General features: G+C 44.3%; 1 protein-coding gene across 1 annotated transcript in view; it reads left to right on the top strand.

The window, feature by feature from the left end:
- Positions 1–24,834, top strand: part of CNTNAP5 (contactin associated protein family member 5) — a 310,358-nt gene that overhangs the window by 110,258 nt on the left and 175,266 nt on the right. Inside the window, exon 4 of the mRNA XM_076342919.1 lies at positions 24,619–24,766. Within this exon, the coding sequence (XP_076199034.1) occupies positions 24,619–24,766 (148 nt within the window). The remainder of the gene's footprint in view (positions 1–24,618; positions 24,767–24,834) is intronic.

Genomic DNA, 24,834 nt, shown 5'->3' with positions numbered 1-24,834 from the left:
GTTTGTAACATTTGATAGTCAATGGGACCCAAAGTCCTTCCAGCTGAATTTAATTTTCTTTTTAATATGGCAGAGCTCACGGGTAGGTCTCCCTGGCTCTGTGCTCTCATTTGCTTTGTCTAGATTGGGGCGCGTATCAGCTCACACGTTGTCCTAAGCACCAGGCTTGGAACTTGCCACATGCAATACCTGAAGATGCTTGAAGAAGTTTTTATTCAGCGTGATCTGATTGTGCCTTTGGTGGTTATGGTAAGGAAGTGCATACTTTGCGATATTTGACCCAACTATGGTGAAAACTAATGCCAAAGGTGACCTTAGAAATAAACCATGTCTTTTCTATGTATCTTTATGGTACAAAAAAATGAAAGAAGAGTTCATCTGTTTAAAATGTTCAGTTCTGTTTTGCTTTAGTAGGTAATGGTAGCTCTCATTAACATTAGGAGCACGTCCTGGCCCTCCTGATTTCTGCCAGCTGGTCTCCACAGAGTAAGGGAAGGCCGATAGCTGTCGGCCTGGAGCCTGGGGTATTCCCCACTGTGCCCCTCTCCATCTGTTTGGATTTGGAACTGGAAATACCGTTTGGACTGTGAACCTTGGAGAAAGTCAGCACTGAACAGCAAATCCCTGAGAGCTGCTGAGCACGGTACTTTCCAGTGGTTGTGATAAAGCCCTTTGGCTTGGAGACCGAGGGGAAGATAAGTAAGTGATTGTCCTTGCTGGATGCAGCTGAGCTTGTTTTGCCCTGTCTAAGCCATGGCAGAACAGTGACATAAGTTAGATGTATTAAAGAAAGGGGCTGCTTGTGTAGCATCAATCTAGTCAAGGGCAAATGCAGACAAACAAGACTTATCCACTTGTAAATCAGACAATATATAGGGTGCTGTGAGTGGTGCCCCCTACTTCTCACCCCCAGTGCACCATCTTGTGGGGCAGGCAGCCACTGGCCAGGGGCGGCTGGTCATGTACCCACTTCTGCTTTACAGGGGTCCAGGCACCCAGGCCAATCAGGATGGCTGACATGGTGTAAGAGCATGCAGCACGCTGCCGATAAAAGCGCGCAGCGGCAGGTTGCGTGGAGGATATGGGCTGGAGAGGTGGCACCCGAGCAACAGGGTCGGGATACCCTGGGGGTCGGGGGTGCCTCCGCCGCCATCTGCTTCCTCTGGCAACCAGGTGTGTTCTATATGCCTACTGTGAGCTCAGGTTATGGGGATACATCCAGTCTGCAGAGAGTCTGGGCTAACGTGAAGTTGTGATTGTAACAACAACTGCGCTGTGTCCCGGTTATACCGAGGGTCCCCAAAGACCCCGCTTGTCCCTGTAGCGATGGGCGGTGGCTGCCCACGGCCTCCTGCCTGGGAAGCCAACACGGGGAGATGGTTGGTCTTGTGTCTGCCATGTACCGCTCCTTGGGGGAGCATCCTAAAACCTTCAGAACTAGTGAAAACACAAGACTTCTTTGTAAGAGCCATGTAAAAATATTCAAGTAATATTTTACTGCTCCGTTCTTTAATACTTTAATTCTGGATGAATTCGAGGCAGAAATGCCCGTTTGAAATAATGAATATATTTAGAGAAATTAGGATGTCATTAAAATAAACTGTTTTATCCAGTAGTGCAGATGCCCATATCGCTACTGATGCTTCGTAAGTGTGATACAGTTTGTAAGGATGGTCAGCTAGGAAGGAGTGGAAGGAAACCAATGGGCTTGTGGTGCAAAGTATGTATTAGATTTCCAAATAATTTTGCAGTTATGGTCCCAGGTTCTGACTAGTCAATTTATGGAGAAATTTTCCTTTTGAAAAACGACCTGTGTCAGTACCATTTTTTTGTTCAAAGGAAAGGAACATTTTCAGTGACATTTTTCAAAGAAAAACTTTGAAATCAAATTAAATTTTTATTGTTTTTCAGATTTCTTCTGTTCAGTATAGTTGTTGGAAAATAAGCCAATGAATAAATACTCCAGAAATAAAATTAGGTGGTTGTTTTTTTTTTATTGCACAATTTCCTATGAAATGTCACCAGCTCCAAATAAGAAATTTTCTTAATCTTTTTCACTGGGAGAAAAGGAGTAGAAGTTTTTCAATCTTTTTGTCAGTAAATGCTGACATAATAATTATGTCACTAAATAATTATCACACTAATTATGACACTAAATAATTATGAATCTCAATATACCCATCTTTATCTAAGAGCTTGCATGTTTTATTAGTTTCGTAAGTACTGTTTCTGTGGTCTTTTTTTTCTTTAGGGGGTTGGTGAAGAGATCGGCAAAATTTAGCAGTAGATTTGACATTTCATGTAGGCAGACCTAAAAATCTGACTAGAAAAGACATGTCCAGGAATCCCCAGCAAAATGAAAGCCGCTGGGTCCACAAGTTGTCTGAAAATGTTGTTAGTTGTTTAGCTTTTGCGTGCTAGTAAACATGAATAATATTTCCCCAATCTCCTGCTACGTCTGTCATTCATTATTTTATAGCAGTGTGTTGTATTCCACTTCAGACATTGTTTTTTCAGGCTGAAAAATCCCGGTCTGCTTAATCTTCTCAGATTCTAAAGATATTTTATACCATTTGCCTACCTTCTTGCCATTTTCTATATTTTTTCCAATTCAGCTATATCTTCCTCAGATGGAGAGACAAAAGCTTCACAGTTTTTAAGTTGCGGTCACATAGCTGTTTAATATATAATGTCATATTGATGCTTTCTGGTTGGCTTGTTCTCTACTTTTTCTAGTAATCCCAAATATCCTCTTTGGGTTTTTGGCCATGTTTGAGTCCAGAACTGATGCTTGCATCCAACAATTTACAAGGCTTCAAGATTCCTTAATGTCGGTAGCGGATTTACAACCTATTTCAAGGTGTGTGTGTGTGGTGAGGATGACTTTGTCTGTGTGCTGTGGTACTTCACATTTGCTGACACTATTCATTTTCCATTTTAGTGCCTGATCATTCAGTATCATCAGATCTTTGTGCAGCTTTTCACAGTCAGTTTTTATTTTTACAACCCACCAAATTTCATGTTATCATAAAGTTGTGTTGGTTTTCTATATTCCGTGTTTTCTCAGGTATGGCATTTATGAAGTCAAGAAATAGCATATATCAGACTAGATCCCCCTAGTGTGCACTGATAATTTTCTTCCCAACCTTTCTTTCCTATTCTTTAATAAATTACTAACCCATAAAGGCACATTCCTTTTTGTCATATATCAGCTTGTTTTGTTTGCTTTTTGTCTTTCAGTGATTTTCAACAAAAACTTGATGAAAGTGCAAGAGCATAGTATCAATTATACCATCATTATCAATACATAAATTGATTCCTTTGAAGATTACTAATAAATTTGTGAAATCTGTCTTCCCTCTGAAAAAACAAGACATCTTTTAGTCATTATATAATGATCTGCCTGTTTGCTTATTCTGATTTTTCAAATAATTTATACCGATTTATGGATTTATTTGTATGTGGGTACCCAGGCCTGTTTTAAAGCCCTTTAAAAAAGTAGTGCTGCATTTGCCACCTTCTGTTTCTCTGGTAATTAAGTCAATTTCCTTGATAGGATAGATAGACACCGCAGCTAATAGTTGAGCAATTTTATATTGAATTTCCTTGTGGAAGAATATTAACTGAGCTTAGTGGATCGCTTCTGTTCGTTTTATATGTTAATTCAGTACTTCAATTTAAAATGCTTTTTCTCACCCATTCCCCCAAAAGAAAGAGCTTAGAGTTGGAAATATGCTAATCTGTATCCTACTCAGCTCTGATGCAAAGAATTCATTTAACATCTCAGCTATGGCCTTGTCTTCTTCAAGGCTGTCTTGCAGACTTTCTCAGGTTTCTTTCCTATCACATGTTTAAAAAGGTATTTATTGCTAGTTTTTATGCCTTATATCAAATGACTTACTATCTTTTTAAGTTCTACATTATGCTGGTATTCGGTATTTACAGAGCTGATCCTGATTTCCATTTTCATCATTTAATTGCAACTCCTTCTTTAGAAGGAAGTCTTCCTACTTCAAATAGCTTCTTTTAGTCTCTCATTTTACCAGATTGTTTTTATTTCTTTCCTTTTAAAGAATTTTTTTTTTCGGAATAAGTGGCATGTATTTAATTTGAATCTCTAATATGATGACTTTAAAATACCTCTGTGGTATTGTTACTCTATTGTTACTTTTAATTTCTACCTAACAAGTCCTAATTTTTATGTATTTCCTCTTTTTGAAATTAAGCTCTGCTTTAAAGGAATGCTTTTTCTTTTTTTTTTTTTGTGTGTGTAGCTCTGCACTTGAGCGTGTGTTGTGGTTTAACCCGGCAGGCAGCTAAACACCACACAGCCGTTCACTCACTCCCCGCCTCAGTGGGATGGGGGAGAGAATCGGAAAAAAAAAAGTAAAATTTGTGGGTTGAGATAAAGAGAGTTTAATAGGACAGAAAATGAAGGGAAAATAATACTAATACTAATAATAAAAGAATATACAAAATAAGTGATGCACTTTGCAATTGCTCACCATCCGCCGACCAATGCCCAGCCAGCTCCCGAGCAGTGGTCACCACCCCCCGGCCAACTCCCCCCCAGTTTATGTACTGAGCATGACGTCACATGGTATGGAATGTCCCTTTGGCCAGTTTGGGTCAGCTGTCCTGGCTGTGCCCCCCCCCAGCTTCTTGTGCACCTCCAGCCTTCTCAGTCAGTAGAGCATGGGAAGCTGAAAAGTCCTTGACTAGTGTAAGCATTACCTAGCAACAACTAAAATATTGGTGTGTTATCAACATTATTCTCATCCTAAACCCAAAACACAGCACTGTACCAGCTACTAGGAAGAAAATTAACTCCATCCCAGCCAAAACCAGGACAGTGTGTTGAATTTCAATTTCACATGGCCAGCATTGCAGAGTAGCTCCTCAGTAGCTGTGTTTTCATCCTGAGTGCTGCTTAAGTCTAAAGCAAGCATTGTGTCTGCGTGTTAGGTGCCTTGCCTACCAACTCCAGCAATTGTGCATTTCTATTTTCTAAAATTCAGAGTTTAAGTCACTATGATGGTTAACTTCTCTAGTCAAAGATGACAGAGGTCTCTCTGTTTTCTCTACTCATGGATATTTTTTTACTGCTTTATCTACCATTGTGTGAAACGATAACATCACCTGGTCATGTTCTTGATAACCCAGATCTAACACTCTAATGTGGAAGAATTTCAATTCATATAGATGTTAGGATGTTCAATAGTAACTCATTGTCCCTATTGGGTTCTAACCTTTCTTTAAAACATAGCACCTTTCTTTTACCAGTGCTTCCCACTCCATCCTTACGTCATTTGTACCCTGCAACTGCACTGCCTCCTCCAAGTGTCTGCTTTCCACTAATATGTCTGCTAGAATGTATTTTCAAATACACAAGACATTCACCCAGGTCAGTTAGACTTCCAGAATTAGCACGTGTACATTTGACATAACCCTGGGAGACCTGTATTGACATGCTCTGCTTAAATGGGACTTGACTTCCTGAGACCATGCTTTTACTGGTTAAAATGTGTGCATTTTGTCCATTTCTGTCCTGTCCTGTAATCAAGAATAAGGAATTTGGCTCAATTAATTCCTCAATAAGTCATATGTACACCAACATAGAGGGAAATCAGACTCTCTGAGAATGCTAATCTGAGACTCTCCAAGGATTTCATATAATAAAAGATCTGGGAGCCTGAAGAATCGCTGCATATTCTTTTAGTCATAATGTGTTGATTTAGTGGTGTTTTAAATAACTGTTGTCTTAATGCTGTGTTTTCTCAGCATGGGTACCTGTTCAGGTGTTCATTAATGCTATACTGCAGAAACCTGATGAGTTCAAATGTGCATGAGACTATAGTATTAGATGCAGATGCAGATGAGGACATATCAGTGTCCTTTATTAGAAGTTAAGTTTGCACGTTTGCACAGTCCTCTTCTGTTTGGCAGAAAATGAGCTCATCTTTGTTGAAGACTGAACAGTGAACAGACGTCCTAGCACAGCTTATTATGCAGCCCTCGCAGTATGCAGAAGTTTTGAAAGGAAATCCTGTAATAGGTTAATTTTCTTCTCTGTGGGTTGCATTGTCTAAAACACTTATTTCTTTCTTCCCTTTTTTGTAACTTTTCAAGGCATAGCTACTCATACTGCTTTCAAGAAAAAAAATCTTAAACACGATGTCTTCATCGTAATATTTTCAAAAAATGTTAGGTGTTTCTATTTCTTGTTCTAAAGGCAAGATCTTTCCTGGATCCAACTCCTGGGTCCTTTCTTTCACCTACCATCAGGAGATTAAAAAGAATAAGAGAACCCTGTGTGCTAGATTTCACACCTCAGGAGAAGGGCTTGTTAAGCAGCTATTGATTCTATTTTATTTTTTTAACTATTCCCCCCCATCTTGTTTTCCGTATTTAAATGGGAAATATTGGTACCACTAGAGAGAATCCTAAGGTTTCTAGTTTTTAAGTGTTGCCTGGCTATGATTTAGGGAAAAACTGTATGGAAGTGAAAGGAGAAAGGAGAGCCTACAAGAAGTGTGGTAAAAGAACACTCTGGGAAAGCAAACTATCCAATTAGTATTAAGAGGCATTATATCACCAACCTGATCTCCTTCTATGACCAGGTGACCCGCCTAGAGGACGAGGGAAAGGCTGTGGATGTGGTCTACCTGGACTTCAGCAAGGCCTTTGACACTGTCTCCCACAGCATTCTCCTAGAGAAGCTGGCGGCTCACGGCTTAGACAGGTGTACTCTGCGCTGGGTGAAAAACTGGCTGGACGGCCGGGCCCAGAGAGTTGTGGTGAATGGAGTTCATAGAATCATAGAATCATTGAGGTTGGAAAAGACCTCTAAGATCATTGAGTCCAACCATCGACCCAACACCACCATGCCCACTAAACCATGTCCCTAAGCGCCTCATCTACACGTCTTTTAAATACCTCCAGGGATGGGGACTCCACCACTTCCCTGGGCAGCCTGTTCCAATGTTTAACCACTCTTTCAGTAAAGAATTTTTTCCTTACATCCAATCTAAACCTCCCCTGCCGCAACTTGAGGCCATTTCCTCTTGTCCTATCGCTTGTTACTTGGGAGAAGAGACTGACACCCACCTCGCTACAACCTCCTTTCAGGTAGTTGTAGAGAGCGATGAGGTCTCCCCTCAGCCTCCTTTTCTGCAGGCTAAACAACCCCAGTTCCCTCAGCCGCTCCTCATAAGACTTGTTCTCCAGACCCCTCACCAGCCTCGTTGCCCTTCTCTGCACACGCTCCAGCACCTCAACATCCTTCTTGTAGTGAGGGGCCCAAAACTGAACACAGTGTTCGAGGTGCGGCCTCACCAGTGCCGAGTACAGGGGCACAATCACTTCCCTACTCCTGCTGGCCACACTATTTCTGATACAGGCCAGGATGCCATTGGCCTTCTTGGCCACCTGGGCACACTGCTGGCTCATGTTCAGCCGGCTGTCGACCAGCACCCCCAGATCCTTTTCCGCCAGGCAGCTTTCCAGCCACTCTTCCCCAAGCCTGTAGCGCTGCATGGGGTTGTTGTGGCCAAAGTGCAGGACCCGGCACTTGGCCTTGTTGAACCTCATACAATTGGTCTGGGCCCATCGATCCAGCCTGTCCAGGTCCCTCTGCAGAGCCTTCCTACCCTCGAGCAGATCAACACTCCCGCCCGACTTGGTGTCGTCTGCAAACTTACTGAGGGTGCACTTGATCCCCTCATCCAGATCATCAATAAAGATATTAAACAAGACCGGCCCCAGTACTGAGCCCTGGGGAACACCGCTCGTGACCGGCCGCCAACTGGATGTAACTCCATTCACCACAACTCTCTGGGCCCGGCCGTCCAGCCAGTTTTTGACCCAGCGCAGAGTCCACCTGTCTAAGCCGTGAGCCGCCAGCTTCTCTAGGAGAATGCTGTGGGAGACGGTGTCAAAGGCCTTGCTGAAGTCCAGGTAGACCACATCCACAGCCTTTCCCTCATCCACTAGGCGGGTCACCCGGTCATAGAAGGAGATCAGGATGGTCAAGCAGGATTTGCCTTTCATGAATCCGTGCTGGCTAGGCCGGATCCCCTGGTTGTCCCGCTAAAATCCAGTTAAATCCAGTTGGTGGCCGGTCACGAGCAGTGTTCCCCAGGGCTCAGTTTTGGGGCTGGTCTTGTTCAATATCTTTACCAATGATCTGGATGAGGGGATCGAGTGCACCCTCAGTAAGTTTGCAGACGACGCCAAGTTGGGCGGGAGTGTTGATCTGCTCGAGGGTAGGAAGGCTCTGCAGAGGGACCTGGACAGGCTGGATCGATGGGCCGAGGCCAATTGTATGAGGTTCAACAAGGCCAAGTGCCGGGTCCTGCACTTCAGCCACAACAACCCCATGCAGCGCTACAGGCTTGGGGAAGAGTGGCTGGAAAGCTGCCTGTCGGAAAAGGATCTGGGGGTGTTGGTCGACAGCCGGCTGAACATGAGCCGGCAGTGTGCCCAGGTGGCCAAGAAGGCCAATGGCATCCTGGCCTGTATCAGAAATAGTGGGGCCAGCAGGAGTAGGGAAGTGATTGTGCCCCTGTACTCGGCCCTGGTGAGGCCGCACCTCGAATACTGTGTTCAGTTTTGGGCCCCTCACTACAAGAAGGATGTTGAGGTGCTGGAGCGTGTGCAGAGAAGGGCAACGAGGCTGGTGAGGGGTCTGGAGAACAAGTCTTATGAGGAGCGGCTGAGGGAACTGGGGTTGTTTAGCCTGGAGAAAAGGAGGCTGAGGGGAGACCTCATCGCTCTCTACAACTACCTGAAAGGAGGTTGTAGCGAGGTGGGTGTCGGTCTCTTCTCCCAAGTAAATAGTGATAGGACGAGAGGAAATGGCCTCAAGTTGCGGCAGGGGAGGTTTAGATTGGATGTGAGGAAAAAATTCTTTACTGAAAGAGTGGTTAAACATTGGAACAGGCTGCCCAGGGAAGTGGTGGAGTCCCCATCCCTGGAGGTATTTAAAAGACGTGTAGATGTGGCACTTAGGGACATGGTTTAGTAGACATGGTGGTGTTGGGTTGACGGTTGGACTCGATGATCTTAGAGGTCTTTTCCAACCTTGTGATTCTATGATTCTATTCTATGATACTGAAATTATTCACATGGTATTTGTGGAGGTGTGCTCCGCGTAAGTAACAACCACCAGTGGGGGTGGGGGTGGCTGCATCCAGCTTATGCTGGACATTGGGGACGGATGGCAACACAGTAGCCAAGGGCTGTCTGGAGCAGTGACCCAAACATCTTGCTGATATGCAAATATAAGTCAATCACCTCACTCTATAAATACTGGACAGCCCAGAGCCCCTTAAGCTCTCCTGCAGGGCAGCAGGCTGCATGGTGGGATCTCCCCTTGAGTAGGGACGCCCCTCAAGGTTACTCCTCAAGGTTGAGAGATTCCTTGCCGCAACAGATCCTCGGTAAGTGACTAATAGCATGCTAAACTTTGAAATCTTAGCTAAGTGACATAAAGGATTAATTGTGCATATATAATCCTTTAGACATAAACCGTTGACCAAGTCTGGGACTACGTTTGGATCCAGCCGCACCCAGACTCCTCTCTGAGAAAGAGTTTAGAAAGCAAGGGGGTCCCTTCTGAACCTCATGGCTCAATGGGAGGGTCTCCCTGACAGTTTTGTCTGACCCTGTCCTCTATGCAGTAAATAATCAAGCGTACCTTGCCATCGAATCTTGTTAAACCACTGTCACATTTACCATGGAACTCTAACTCACTGTTTTCTATCAATAAAGTCTATTGTTGCTTCTCTCTTACGAGTGAAGTGCAGTCTCACTCCATCTGCGACAGTATTTTAAAACATAATTCTACTTTTCCCTTCACTTAAACCTTTTCCCTTACTTAAGCCATAGCTCTGATTCGATTTCTTTAAAAGTATCCATTAAGGTAGATCTTGGCCTGCAGGTCCATACAGAAATAAACTGATCTTCTTAATATTCTTACATCTTTAAAATGGTGTGTGAGGCTCCTGAACCTAGTGCCACGGAGTGCAAGGCTTAGGAATATTTCTACTCCTCATTCTTTGTTGTTTCTTTCTTGAATGGAAGTGTACAGAAGAGGATGACAACTAGCAGTCTTTGTTTGCCTTTCTATGGGTGATCCATTACAACTGCTTAAAAACTGGTCATCTTTTTGTGTAAATCAACATCACATATCTTGCTGTTAGAGGATGCGAAGACGTAGTGTCTCTAAAATGATCCTGCTTGGTGAAGGGACAAGAATGCAGCTCTTATCAAAGGTCCTAGGAACAGTCCAGCATAATGCAACCCAGTTTACATATTTACATAAACCTCTGTTGCACAGAAACTCCTCTTGTTGCAAGAAACAATTTTTATGTTCCTTCCCTTATGTTCAACAACACAGTGATCATGCTCATTTTGAAATATGTTTTTTACAAGTCCTGAAATTTCCAACTCACTGAGGAGTTTCTGTCCTCTTTCCATTTCCAAAATAAAAGTTATGGAGCACTTTTTATTTATGGCCTACTGTGATCTTGGACCTGCTGAATGTATCATGACTTCATTTAATGTCGTACCATAACAACAGTTACAGGCCTTTTGTGTATGCAAGCAAAATTTACATTTCAGAGTCAGAATGCTAGGTTACCTTCTCCTTGGATCACTAACAGAAAGTTACTTTTTCATGCTGTAGTTTAGAGAACATCATGATCTTCAGAGACTACTGCTGAGGATTTTTTGGTGTGGTTGGTGTAATAAAATGTGTGGTTGAAACTTAATAGGCAGACACACATTTGGAAGACATTGCACACATGCCTGCAGAGATGTTGCAAAAGCTCATCTTACTCTATTTCAAGGGGAAAAGAAGGTGTTTCTTTAAGTTGCTTTAGTGTCCTGGAGATTAGTTTAATGTGGTTCAATGATGGACCCCAATGTGAAAGTGGAATGACAAGACTCCAATGTAGGATACTGCAAACATTACAGTAATGGTTTTGTAGGAGGAAGCTATGTCAATTAGGTTTAACCCTCCTGTGGTAAGAGAGAAGTCTGTGTAACTCACTAGGCCAAGACTACATGAGCATGATTTCACCGCTCTGAAGGGTGCGGTAATGATTTATATCAATACGGGGTGTAACTCATGGTGTATCGACACAGAAGAATTTGCATATTAACAAGGCATGGTTGAAAAAGCCTAGAGAAATACATGGGCAAAAAGATGTATTTTTTTCTAATTTGCATTTACATGGTGTTTTTGTAAGCACAGCATAACAAACCTTAGAAAGAGCCACTATTGTTAGTATTATTTGTAACCTCATATTTGTGTACTTTATGATGATGGCATTCCTGAGAGAAGATCTTGAGTAAGGTAAACAGCACAGTGAGATCAGTCTACAGTGCCCTTTTGTGATTTTAACTGTTGTTATCTTGGCTAGGATGTGAACTTTCTCCTATTCAAAGGAGAAAAAAGAAATACAGAAGGCAGCGTATAGCAAAAAATATGTGTGTCTGCACGTGCATGTCAGTGCATTATAAAACACTGGAGAAAATCAAGCCTACCTATTTATCTTCTTCCACAGGATATTACTTTACTGATCCAAATGAAAATGCCATCAAACTTCATAACAGGGAAATAATGTAAGATAATGAAGCACAATATTCATCTGAGGTCACTGTTGTGTGGAATAACTAACACCTCTCTGGTGTCGTCTTGCTGGATCCGTCTGGCAAATTATAACCAGAGATACCAAGTGTACAGCGTTAGCTATTTAAATGCACTTTGATGAAGCTAAATACAGGGAAGGTTCCCAGAGTTCCCCAACATTGCCAGACACAAACATATTCACTGCATTGTTAATCCCACTAATTTAATGTAAAGCATGAAGGTCTCCATGAGATTTATGCAGAAGAACAGCTGAAATCTATGATTAATGTTGGCAGTGGAAAGGGCAGTTTCAGTCTGTTGGCTAAGGTTAATCTAGTCAAGGTACTGGGAAAATATCCTTTGCTGTGATATAGCTTAAAATACTATCTATATGTAGGATTGCCTTTAAGATAAAGTGCAGGAGGCTGAGCAGAAACAGGAATTAGCTGCCGACTTTTATCTTAGACTTGTAATTTACGGGTTTAATTTTGCTGCTGCTTGCTTCCATTATTATTAATTTATGTAGCAGTGATAATAATAACAGCGATAACAGCTTCACCTCCAAGTGCTTCAAAGACAGAGCTGATTCTAAAAACTAAAGATGGGGATCAATTATCCATTACTGAAATGCAACTGTATGTGAGATGCAACATCACATTTGTATGCAAAGAGTGTCTCACTAGGGCAGGGAAATTGCACTTGACCCATTGCTGGGAAGAAGAAGGGCAGCCTGCCCAACTACAGGTTGGATAAGACACTTGGGCTACATCTGTATGAGTAAATAGAAGAGGACAGGGACCGTTTTCTTGTCCTGAGATCGGGTGATGTAGCTTATATATTATCCATTTGGTAAATTCTCTTTTCTTCAAAAGAGATACCATACCCAAGCTGCCTATTGGGAGTGGTCTCTGGTGGATATGATACCTCAGAATTTGCCAAGGTACAGTCTGTCAGACTCTGGAAACAGATTGACACTAACTAATACAAGCTGTTTAAAGATCAGACTGTCCATTCCAGTATAAAAATCCAGCATTTTGACAGGTGCTGCTGACCAAAACAAGAAAAGAAATTAGAATTTGCTAGGGGTAAATCAGAACAGGAGAAAAAGAAAAGAAAAAAAGCACAAAGAATTCAAAAGTTCTGCGATATTTTGTTTCATTTTCTTTGTTCTAGATAGAAATGTTTCATTGTTCTGAAGTGACCCAAGAAGCTTCATGTTCTTAATGTCGCCATCATTAAACTGATGTTTTCTGGATTGATACAGACCTGTCTAAAACAAAATATTACATACATTGTCTTAATGGATAGTTTTTTAAAAAAATTAAAACGATTTTCTCTTGCAAAATATTTTGATAGTGTAAAAATCTATGTTTTTTATTGGAAATTCTGTGAATAGTTCTACTAACTGTTAGTACAAAGATAATAAACAATATCCTTAATATAAATGTGCTTTATGTTGGGCAGTCATCTATCTGAGGCTAATGATGTTGTTAACAGTATTTGTTCCTGTATTTGGAAAGTAACTAACCAGAGAGAAGGGTATGCATTCAGTGTAATGAGGTAGATCAGAGGCAAATAACCTTCCCACTTGAGCAGATTATTCAAGGAAGTGATGAAGTAGTATGGACCCTGCCACATTATTGTATCTTCTCTCCCCTGGACTACTCTGCTATGTACAGAAACTGCCAGTAGCTCAGAGGTGGCTAGCTAATGCTTAGGAACCAGGTGGACATTGGTGGACATTGCACTGCTGAAGCACAGCAGTCAGCCCCTCAATAAGTAACAAATGTAATGCATATTTCTCAGTAGGACCCCTGCTTGATAACCCTTACTGCAGCCATTCGTTTTAATTCTTACTGTATAGGGAAGTTAAACTGCCTCTTTGTAGACCAACTTTTTTTTTTTTCTTCTCCATTTGGGGTGGAGGAATGGGAAGGGAAGCTGTCACTTCCTCAGATAATATGGGAGGATAATTTTGATAGGTGCCTCTTGTATTTTTTCCCCACTGCTTCTCTCTAATAGCAGCTCTGATACTGTGCCAGGGGATATTGCTTTTGAGGTTCTTGTCAAGGATGGGTGTTTCAAAGAGGAAAATGTAGCTGCTGTTGAGAAAGAAGAAAAGAAACATACGCAAAATGGAGGCTTCTCTTTCTGAAGGTACGATAGGCTTTAGACTAGCTAGAGTCATAGTGTTCAACCTGGAAGGGAAAACATGAGCCTGGAAACAGGCAACTCGTCTCGGAAGGTTGTTAACCAGAAACGACTGGTTACCTTTTGTCATGAAGACCATGGTGCATTAACAGGAAAGACAGATGTGAAGTAGGAGGAGATGCTTGGAGACGAGTGATGTGCTAAGAGGACACATCCCACCCTCAGGTCCCTGGACCAGGCTGGCAGCCGTTTCTGCTTGGGCTCAGACTGAAACCTGCTTAAATCAATGGAAAAGGATCCCATTGACTTTCCAAAACAGGCAAGTTTCTTGTACGTGAAGTAAAAATGTACTTTGTTTTTAGAGATTGGTTGAAATAAAATGGAAAGAAAATTTAACTTGCCTCTTGAGAAAGAGAAGTGAGAAAACACAACGCATAGGTTTGCAGTCCATGTGCCAAATGTGGCTGCGTGGTAGGTGAAAACAAAGATCTAAACTGCAGCTCTTTAAGGAGCTGAGCAGTCCTCCTTGTCATCCTTTCCTTCTCCCCATGGTCTGACCCCCTCTAATAGCAAAAGGATTTTTAAGGCCACATGCTGAAAGAGGGCAACTCCCAGGGGCCAGGTCCTGCCATGAACCCCTGTGCTGGAGAGCTGCTCTTAACACACCCTCCAAATGAGGTGGAGTTTTTAGCAGCTCCCAGTCTGGACACGGGGCGATTGAGATGACAGCAAAGCCATTTCACTGTGTTTCTTTGTGACGAGATATTAACAGTTCTGGCTTGACCTGTTGGGCAGGGCTTTTTGCATTACATAAGCAAAGCAATGTTTTTCACTGTTGACATGCACAGTATGTAGGAAAGGTGAAATGTAAAAAGAACATTTAGACGTTTAGGTTTTTTTCCTTCCACATTTTTCTCTCTTTTTTTTTTTTTAATCTGTGTGTAATCGCTCTCAGTTTTAGGACTGGGCTGAGGTGAAGGGGGCAGTTTCTAGAATTGCCTGAACTGACAGTTGCTTTCATTTCGCAGCAGAAATTAAATGGATTTTTTAATTATCATTGTTATAAAAAGTCACCACAAACCTGTCCGGGCCCAAGGTGTTGCTAGCAGGCACTGATGCGGTATAATTGTTATGTGAAAAAAACCCTGTAGCATCCCATTAAAATCAGAGGCTGCTGAGTTTCCATATGGTGCATTTGTGACTGTATTGTGTCCTTGTCATGGTAGCATTCAGTCTCTTTCCACACACACAAGCAGAGCTGAAGGATCCTTACTCGAACTTGGTTTCAGTCATAGTCCCACTGAGTTACATCCCAGGTAATGCAAATTTGAGCAGAACTAAAATCCTGTTGCCTCTGGAGAAGAGAAAAACTATCCTTGAGTCAGAGTTTATTTCAACCTAGAAAATGTGAAAAGCTTGGCAATGCTTTCTCCTTCCTGCTTCAGATTGTCATGTTGTTTCTTAGTTGGAAATTCATGTTTTCTTTGAAGTGCATGTACACTCAAATATTTGAGGAGGTCCTGAGAGGCATACACCAGGAAGCATGTTCTGTGTCACACTGCTAACTCCTAGCTCCCGATCTTTCTCATCCTAGTAAGGAAGTTGAAAAGGGAGAATGACATTGTTTTCCTCTAAGTATTGCGGTTTTGGGATTTATGACAGGCTTAGCCGCTTTTTATCTCACTTTGGTTCCTTCACTAAGCTGCTGGATAGCTTGAATTAAGTGCACTCCTGTCCTTATTTCTTTAGGCACTGGAGGCAGCATACTGTGATGTCATAGGTGAGATTTGAAGGTGGAGTGGTCTTTTCTGTGCTTGTATTTCTTTCAGTGAAGGTTGAAATGTTGTAAATTGCTAACATCTATGTATGTGCCCTCTGCACATTCATAATCTGATCTTCTGTTTTTTTCCTCAGCTCAGTTCATCAGAGTGACTTTGGCAGAAATGAGAGTATTCAATACATCTTAAAATATCTCCCCTAGAAGGTAGTTAACCTCAGGTCTGCCTGCTCACCGTTCAGGGCTGATTGTGCCTATATTGCCACTTGCATACTCATTTTGAACCCATCCCATTACCTGCCTAACAAAGTGGGAGAGCAAAATATATTCAGCAGAGTCATTATGGGAACCACCTTCTGCAGCTCTGTAAATAAGTTGCCATTTGCTGTGCAGAGTGTGCGTGCAGGGGAGACTGAGATAAAGTCCCACGTCTGATGCTAACTTTTGAATTGATTAGGCTTCCATGAGCAGACACTTTTCTTGCACCCAATTTCCACTTGTCTGTCTAAAGGTGGAGACCAGTCTAAGAGTTTGGCCAAAGGGCTATGTAAAGTTTAGCACATCAGATCTCACTGGTATGATCTGGCATAGGTCTGAATTAATACATGAGGTAGAGAAACAAATGTGTGTCTGCAGGGTTATTAAACAACTGTCATATTTCGCCGTGGTTGCATGACATTTTCCTGAACTGCCCTTGAACAGCTTTTGGGATCCCTCTGAATGGGAGAGTTGTATAAACAGCCTATTCATTTGATTTGTTGTTTTTCCTGAGGGAGTCATACATCCAAATTCTGGGTAACGATGGTGGTTTTGAGATTTAAATTTCTTCTGAAAGTTTTCTTTTTCATCTAAACTGGAATTCTATTTTGTTCCACTTCAGTATAATCCATGAACCAGGTGGGTTGAGCACTGGGAAAAGCATTGAATATGCTTGTGTCGTTTTTATTTTTCCCTACGTGCCGACAGCTGCTGCCGAAGCGGCAGCACTGGGCTGGTCGGACCCTGCTCCGAACCACTGCCACTGCTCTTAGCTCACCTCTTCGTGCCAGTGGGACCTGCCTTTGCTGCCTCATAAAAAAAGCCTCATAAAATATTACTGTAGTGCCATGGCCTGTGTCACAGCGGGGCAGCATGCAGCTAGGCATCATGAAACAAGCTTGGTCCGAGAGGCAGCCCTGCCCGTGGCAAGCTGTTAACCTTACAGCTGCTAGCGCTAGGGAAAAGCTTTTGCCTTCAAGAGGCTGGTGGCAATATTTGGTGCTAATGGAGCTTTTTGATTTATAACCCCCATAGAGTGCCAGAAGCAGAATTTCCCAGGTAAATCATCAGTCTGTTGTGTTTACAGGGCTTGTAAGAAACCACAGATTTCAGTGTTATGCTCCCTCCCAGAGTGACTGTGTTGCATGGGAAATGGCATGCGGGTGCTTTGTTTTCTTTGCTAGTTTGTCGTTTTGTTCCTGTGAATTAATCCCTATCAACAACAAGTTGTAATAGAGGCTCTTTCTCAAGAGGAAGTATTTCTGCCATTCTCACCAATAAGTTTACTGTTAATCAATATTTGAACCTCCAGGGCTACGAAATCTGGTACTGCGTCTTTGTTTCATCTTCTTTAATGGATGGATTATTTCCGTGTCAGCTGTGGATCTAAGTTTTCAAATGACCATCTGTGGCAATTGTTGTTATTCAATTAATGGTCTACAGCCCACAGGTGGTCCATAAAACATCGGAAGGTGATCTGTGTAGCAGTGGGAGTTGGAAACGAAAATCAAAGCCGTCCTAAAGGCATACACAGTGACGCCCCACAGTTAGCAGCAAGCAGTGATGTGCCAGCTGCATGCAAAACCATCTTGTAGGCGCAGATCGATGGTACAGCATTGCCTGTGGATTTTTTTCCCAAAAAAGTGTCATTGGCTCTTTGGTTGTTAGAGAAGCTTGAGAAACACTGCTGTAAGGGATGTATTGGACTTTTGAAGGGTTTATTTTTACCCTTGACTATTTCAACATGGGAAGGATGTTTTTACATAGTTGCACATCAAGTTTGGAGTCAACTGATTTGGAGGCTGGATGTGGGTAATTCTGGCTCTTCCTTGAGGTGTCATGAAGGAAACTATCTAGCACAGATGCCTGCGGGTTCGGCACCTGGGTCTGCTTGCAGACAGTGGGGTACAGCTGTCTCTGTTTTACCTGGCAAAACCACAAAGCTCCTTTGACTCCACAGGCAGTCCCTGAAGTGTGCTGTACATACCATCTGCCTGAAGGCAGAGGACTGCCTCTGTGTGTGCGAGGAGCGGTGACACTCCTGTGCGTTGTGCTTGGGCGTGCAGTTTGCACAAGCTTTGCAAAAATGGCTTTACAGGTTTGCCCAACAAGAGAGGTGTCAAGACTGCCCTTACCAACAGTTACAGGTAGTTGTGAACTGCCTCCACGGTTTTCCAGTGGCCACGAGGGCCCACTGATCACAGCGTGCTGCTGTCTGCTGGCGAGGGCTGCGTTTCTACCTGCTTTCCAAGCAGGAATGTGGGGGCTGTTTAGCACACAGTCATATTCGTAAATAATCTAGTCCCCATTACTTTGTAATTGCAGGGAGATATTTCTAGAGGTGCTGTGCTTTTCAACTTGGTCTTTCTCCTGGAATGTTTTTTTTTAAATATAAACCAAAAAATTATTACCTTGTGGGCCTGTGATGCAATGTGCAGTATTGACAGCCTTGTGTATGAGAGGATTATGAGAAAAAAACCCACATCCCCTTGTTTCACAGTATTGCTATATTAAGGTGTACTTTTTCCTTTGTCTCTTAATTTTCAGCTTTCGCTTGCATTCTAGTCACGGCATTTTAAGCTTTTCTTCACAATTGGGAGGAATGGAAACTCTTTGCTCCCCCTCTGTTCTTTCTCTTCTTTCTTCCTTCTTCTTTCTTTTTTATCTTTTGGAAGGTGAGATTTTTACATAATCACAGGATTCCAAGAGGATGAGCTTTCTAAGCAAACAAACAGAAAACAACACTTCCCTTTGTCCATCATGTATCTAAGAGTGTCTTAATACAAATGTGAGCACTGCCAAAGCTCTGACTGTGAGACTTACTCTCTGCTGACAGTTTCATTACGGGGAAGAACAAGATTTTTCACTTGAAATATAAGGAAAAAACCCTCTGAAATACTCTCTGCTGGAATTTGAATTTGGCTCCTATCTGGAAAGCAGTATGAGTAAGCCCAGGACATCTTGAAGTGCTACTTGTGGCACTTCTCAAAACATATCTGACAGGCAAGGCTGCTGAACTGCTGTATGTGGTTAACTTTCATAGAATCATAGAATCATAGAATCATAGAATCATTGAGGTTGGAAAAGACCTCTAAGATCATTGAGTCCAACCGTTAACCCAACACCACCATGCCCACTAAACCATGTCCCTAAGCGCCTCATCTACACGTCTTTTAAATACCTCCAGGGATGGGGACTCCACCACTTCCCTGGGCAGCCTGTTCCAATGTTTCACCACTCTTTCAGTAAAGAAATTTTTCCTTACATCCAATCTAAACCTCCCCTGGCGCAACTTGAGGCCATTTCCTCTCGTCCTATCACTTGTTACTTCGGAGAAAAGACCAACACCCACCTCGCTACAACCTCCTTTCAGGTAGTTGTAGAGAGCGATGAGGTCTCCCCTCAGCCTCCTTTTCTGCAGGCTAAACAACCCCAGTTCCCTCAGCCGCTCCTCATAAGACTTGTTCTCCAGACCCCTCACCAGCCTCGTTGCCCTTCTCTGGACACGCTCCAGCACCTCAACGTCCTTCTTGTAGTGAGGGGCCCAAAACTGAACACAGTGTTCGAGGTGCGGCCTCACCAGGGCCGAGTACAGGGGCACGATCACTTCCCTACTCCTGCTGGCCACACTATTTCTGATACAGGCCAGGATGCCATTGGCCTTCTTGGCCACCTGGGCACACTGCCGGCTCATGTTCAGCCGGCTGTCGACCAACACCCCCAGGTCCTTTTCTGCCGGGCAGCTTTCCAGGCACTCTTCCCCAAGCCTGTAGCGCTGCATGGGGTTGTTGTGGCCAAAGTGCAGGACCCGGCACTTGGCCTTGTTGAACCTCATACAATTGGTCTGGGCCCATCGATCCAGCCTGTCCAGGTCCCTCTGCAGAGCCTTCCTACCCTCGAGCAGATCAACACTCCCGCCCGACTTGGTGTCGTCTGCAAACTTACTGAGGGTGCACTCAATCCCCTCGTCCAGATCATCAATAAAGATATTAAACAAGACCGGCCCCAGTACTGAGCCCTGGGGAACACCGCTCGTGACCGGCCGCCAACTGGATGTAACTCCATTCACCACAACTCTCTGGGCCCGGCCATCCAGCCAGTTTTTGACCCAGCGCAGAGTCCACCTGTCTAAGCCGTGAGCCGCCAGCTTCTCTAGGAGAATGCTGTGGGAGACAGTGTCAAAGGCCTTGCTGAAGTCCAGGTAGACCACATCCACAGCCTTTCCCTCATCCACTAGGCGGGTCGCCTGGTCATAGAAGGAGATCAGGTTGGTCAAGCAGGACCTGCCTCTCATGAATCTGTGCTGGCTAGGCCGGATCCCCTGGTTGTCCCGCTCATGCCTTGTGAGTGCCCTCAAGATGAACCGCTCCATCATCTTCCCCGGCACCGAGGTCAGGCTGACAGGCCTGTAGTTCCCCGGATCCTCCTTCCGGCCCTTCTTGTGGATGGGCGTCACATTGGCAAGCCTCTAGTCATCCGGGACCTCCCCCGTTAACCAGGACTGCTGATAAATGATGGAGAGCGGCTTGGCGAGCACCTCCGCCAGCTCCCTCAGCACTCTCGGGTGGATCCCATCCGGCCCCATAGACTTGTGAGTGTCCAGGTGGCATAGCAGGTCATTGACTGCTTCCTCTTGGATTACGGGGGGTTCATCCTGCTCGCCGTCCCCGTCTTCCAGCTCGGGGGGCCGAGTACCCTGAGGATAACTGGTCTGCCTGTTAAAGACTGAGGCAAAGAAGGCATTGAGTACCTCAGCCTTTTCCTCATCCTCAGTGACAATGTTCCCCCCCGCATCCAATAAAGGATGGAGATTCTCCTTGGCTCTCTTCTTATCATTAATATATTTGTAAAAACTTTTTTTGTTGTCTTTAACGACAGCGGCCAGATTGCGTTCTAGCTGGGCTTTTGCCTTTCTCATTTCTTCTCTGCACGACCTAACGAGATCCCTGTACTCTTCTTGAGTCGCCTGCCCCTTCTTCCACAAGCGGTAAACTCTCCTTTTTTTCCTGAGTCCCAGCAAGAGCTCCCCGTTCAGCCAGGCCGGTCGTCTTCCCCGCCCATTCTTCTTACGGCGTACAGGGACAGCCTGCTCCTGCGCCTTTAAGACTTCCTTCTTGAAGATCGTCCAGCCTTCCTGGACCCGTTTGCCCTTCAGGACCGTCTCCCACGGGACTCTCTCAACCAACGTCCTGAACAGGCCAAAGTCCGCCCTCCGGAAGTCCATGGTTGTGGTTTTGCTGCCCCCCCTCCTTACTTCACCAAGAAGCAAGAATTCTATCATTTCATGGTCGCTAAGCCCAAGACGGCCTCCGACCACCACATCTCCCACCAGTCCTTCTCTGTTTGTAAACAGCAGGTCGAGCGAGGCACCTCCCCTGGTAGGCTCACTTACCAGCTGTGTCAGGAAGTTGTCTTCCACACACTCCAGGAACCTCCTAGACTGCTTCCTCTCTGCCGTGTTGTATTTCCAGCAGACATCCGGGAAGTTGAAGTCCCCCACGAGAACAAGGGCTAGCGATTGAGAGACTTCTGCCAGCCGCTTATAGAACGCTTCATCCGCCCCTTCATCCTGGTTGGGTGGTCTATAACAGACTCCCAGCAGGATATCTGCCTCGTTGGCCTTCCCCCTCATCCTTACCCATAGACACTCAACCGTACCATCATCACAATCGTTGAGCTCTAGACAATCAAAACACTCCCTAACATACAGGGCCACCCCACCGCCTCTCCTTCCTCGCCTGTCCCTTCTGAAGAGTCTATAGCCATCCATTGCAGCACTCCAGTCATGAGAGTCACCCCACCATGTTTCTGTGATGGCGACTAAGTCATATCTCTCCCGCTGCACAATGGCTTCCAGCTCCTCCTGCTTGCCGCCCATGCTGCATGCATTGGTGTATATGCACTTGAGCTGGGCTATCGATTTCGCCCCCGGCATCGGCACGCCACCCCTCGGCTCATCTCTAGCGAGCCTGGTTTTATCCCCTTCCCCCTTCGAACCTAGTTTAAAGCCCTCTCAATGAGCCCTGCCAATTCATGAGCCATGATCCTTTTTCCCTTGTGAGACAGCTGGACTCTGTCTGTCACCAGCAGGCCCGGTGCCATGTAAACCTCCCCATGATCAAAAAAGCCAAAATTCCTCCGATGGCACCAGCCCCTGAGCCACGCGTTGATCAGGTGTGTTTTCCTGCTCCTTTCGGTATCCTTCCCTGCCACTGTAGGGATAGAGGAAAACACTACCTGTGCTCCCGATCCTTGAACCAGTCGCCCCAGTGCCCTGAAGTCCCTTTTGATCGCTGCAGGACTTCTCTCTGCAACCTCATCACTGCCAGCCTGTATAACCAACAGCGGGTAGTAATCAGAAGGCCGTACCAAACCAGGGAGCTTCCTAGTGATGTCTCTGACCCGGGCCCCAGGGAGGCAGCAGACTTCCCTGTGGGACGGGTCCGGTTGGCATATCGGGCCCTCTGTTCCCCTCAGAAGGGAATCGCCTATGACAATTACCCTCCTTTTTTTCTTAGCAGCGGCAGTCGTAATGCGTGGGGCTGACTGCCTCACCCTAGGCGACCCCCCGGATGGACCTTCGTCTACATCCTCGCTTGCCTTGCCCTCAAGTTCCAGGGCCCCATATCTGTTGTGTAAAGGCAACCGGGAAGGTGAGGGAGGCCGGGCGGGGGTTCGCCTGGCACGCCGAGCAGGGACCCGTTTCCATCCCCCCCCATTGCTTAGGTCCCCTCTTTCTACCTGGTGGCAAGAAGGCAGGGGATCCTCTGCTTCTCGCGGAGCCTCCTTCTGCTGCCTCTGCCTCAGGGACGGTAGGGTGCAGCTCCACCAATCTATCTCCCTCTCACACTCCCGGATACTCCTCAACCTTTCCACCTCCTCCTTCAGCTCTGCCACCAGGCCGAGCAGATCATCCACCTGGTCACACCGCACACAGGTGGTGTAACTTTGAATTAAGATCAACAAGCATCCCCATCCAAAAAAAATTAATTATATAATATAGCTGAATTTGTGAGAGGTTAGTTAACCATCACATAATACTTGTAGAAAACAAGATCTTGTGCATAAAAAATCCAGCATAAGAGATGCAGGATAAGCAAAGCTTTGGGAACGGTTGGGATAGCCGAATTATATACCCTTTTCAGCCTGATAAGCTCCTAATAAAAATAATTTTACAGATCACATGTTTTTAAGGGTAGTTCTTCACTTCACTTCACTGAGGTAACTGGGGTAGTGAGAGAGATTGTTTCAGTAAAATTTTTTGTCTTTAGAGGCAAGCAATACCAACAATGAAATGCACTTGCAAGCACATTTTAGGAATTGAGATATATGCTGTCTTTTCCACCCAGTCATAAATGCAGGCTTATTGCAGATAAGAGAATTTTCCCAGGTTAGAGTTTTTAAGATGAAATGAAAAAAGCATGGTATGGTTTCAAAGCATTGTTCCTTAGAAATGTTCAAGGATGTTCTTTATTGAATATAGTTCTAATAAAACAATAGCAGCTGCATTTAGTAAAACAAGAACACACTGAATTTGAAGTTTTACACCATTTTTAACAACATTTGGGAAAAAAGTTGGAATGCTTACATTTGAGTAAAAATTTAAACAGTTGCTAATTAGTCCTTTTTTTCAAAGTGGAGATGAAACCCCCAATCTCTTTAACTCATCCTTCGGCCATCAGGAATTAATTGTAGGTCTGCTTTACTGGGGTTATTCCGATTTGTGCTTGCAGTTGTATTGCATAGATGAATGGTGCCAGCTTTTGAACTGCAGAAGTGTTTAAAACTGGTACAACTTTTTGTGATGAAATTGTATACTTACAAAGCGAAGGACCTCTTACAAATACAGCCTTCCTGTGAAATTTTTTTTTTGAGAGTTCTGGCTTTGGTTTTCACATTCTACAAAACTGTTAGCTTCAAATTTAAATCCCAGCTGAGTTACTCAAATGTTCTGAAGTTAGCAGGAAGTCTGTGATATTCCTAGCCCAATATTACAGAGTAAGGGTGTAAAGATGAACTGAAAAACTTCAGGCAGGATCAGAGCTTAGATGCTTGTCTTAACGTTCGTCTTTGAAATCCTGCAGTCATTCTTCATCCATGAGAGAATTTCCTCTTCTTGAGTGATAATTCTGAGTAGGGCCATTAATTTTGGCTTGCAGTTGCAGGCAATTAATCAAATAGGCAAGAAAAAAAGTTAAATTATTATTGTTTGCAAGCTTTACCTCTCTTGGGTGCAAACACAGTTGAAATGCTGATTCTCCTGTGTACTGACTCAGACTTTCATCTCTTCCTGTGTCTTGCTTGAGTTTTCTGTGGCGTATCTAGATGTACACTTTCCTGTTCGTCTTCCCAGGCTCTGGCCAACCTTAGTGCCTTGTGACCATCTTTTTCTGCTACCCTGAATGCACCAAAGGCTAAACTGGGCCCCATCCTTCACTGCACTGAACGGACTGTGGGTATGTTAGGGGCCAATGGAGTATTGTGGTGCACAGGAATATCCTGGGTTTGGAGAAATTATGCAGCATCTTCTGTAACATCTCCATCCACAACCTGCTTTTCTAATTCCCTGTATACATCCCCCCACTCTGCTGAGTTGCTCTGTGTGCTGCTGTCTCCCTCCTTTCCCTCCATAAGAGACTCAGCACTTGGAAGAAAACTTGACAATCAATTTAAGTAATTTTGAGTAATTTACTAGACTGAGAATCAGGAAGAGGGGTGGCAGTTCACAGCCTCAATTCAGAGTGCTGCATTCACCTCTTGGTGCTAAATGTCTCACCAAGGCTCTCTGTCCTTCCAGGTTTTCACGGGGAACAGCAACGCTGACAGTGTGGTTCACCACAAATTTCTGCACTCCATGAAAGCCCGCTTCTTGCGCTTCGTCCCTCTGAAGTGGAATGTCGGTGGGCGGATAGGACTGAGAGTTGAGGTCTTCGGCTGCTCCTATAGTAAGTGGCTACATCTTAACCCACATTTCCTCGAAGACCTTTTTGTGGATGCTGTCAGTGCTGTGGGA

Source organism: Aptenodytes patagonicus, chromosome 6 (assembly GCF_965638725.1).
Source record: "Aptenodytes patagonicus chromosome 6, bAptPat1.pri.cur, whole genome shotgun sequence".
In the NCBI taxonomy this organism is placed as follows: domain Eukaryota; kingdom Metazoa; phylum Chordata; class Aves; order Sphenisciformes; family Spheniscidae; genus Aptenodytes; species Aptenodytes patagonicus.
The sequence above is the reverse complement of the archived record's forward strand: the minus strand, read 5'-3'. Positions and strand labels throughout refer to the sequence as shown.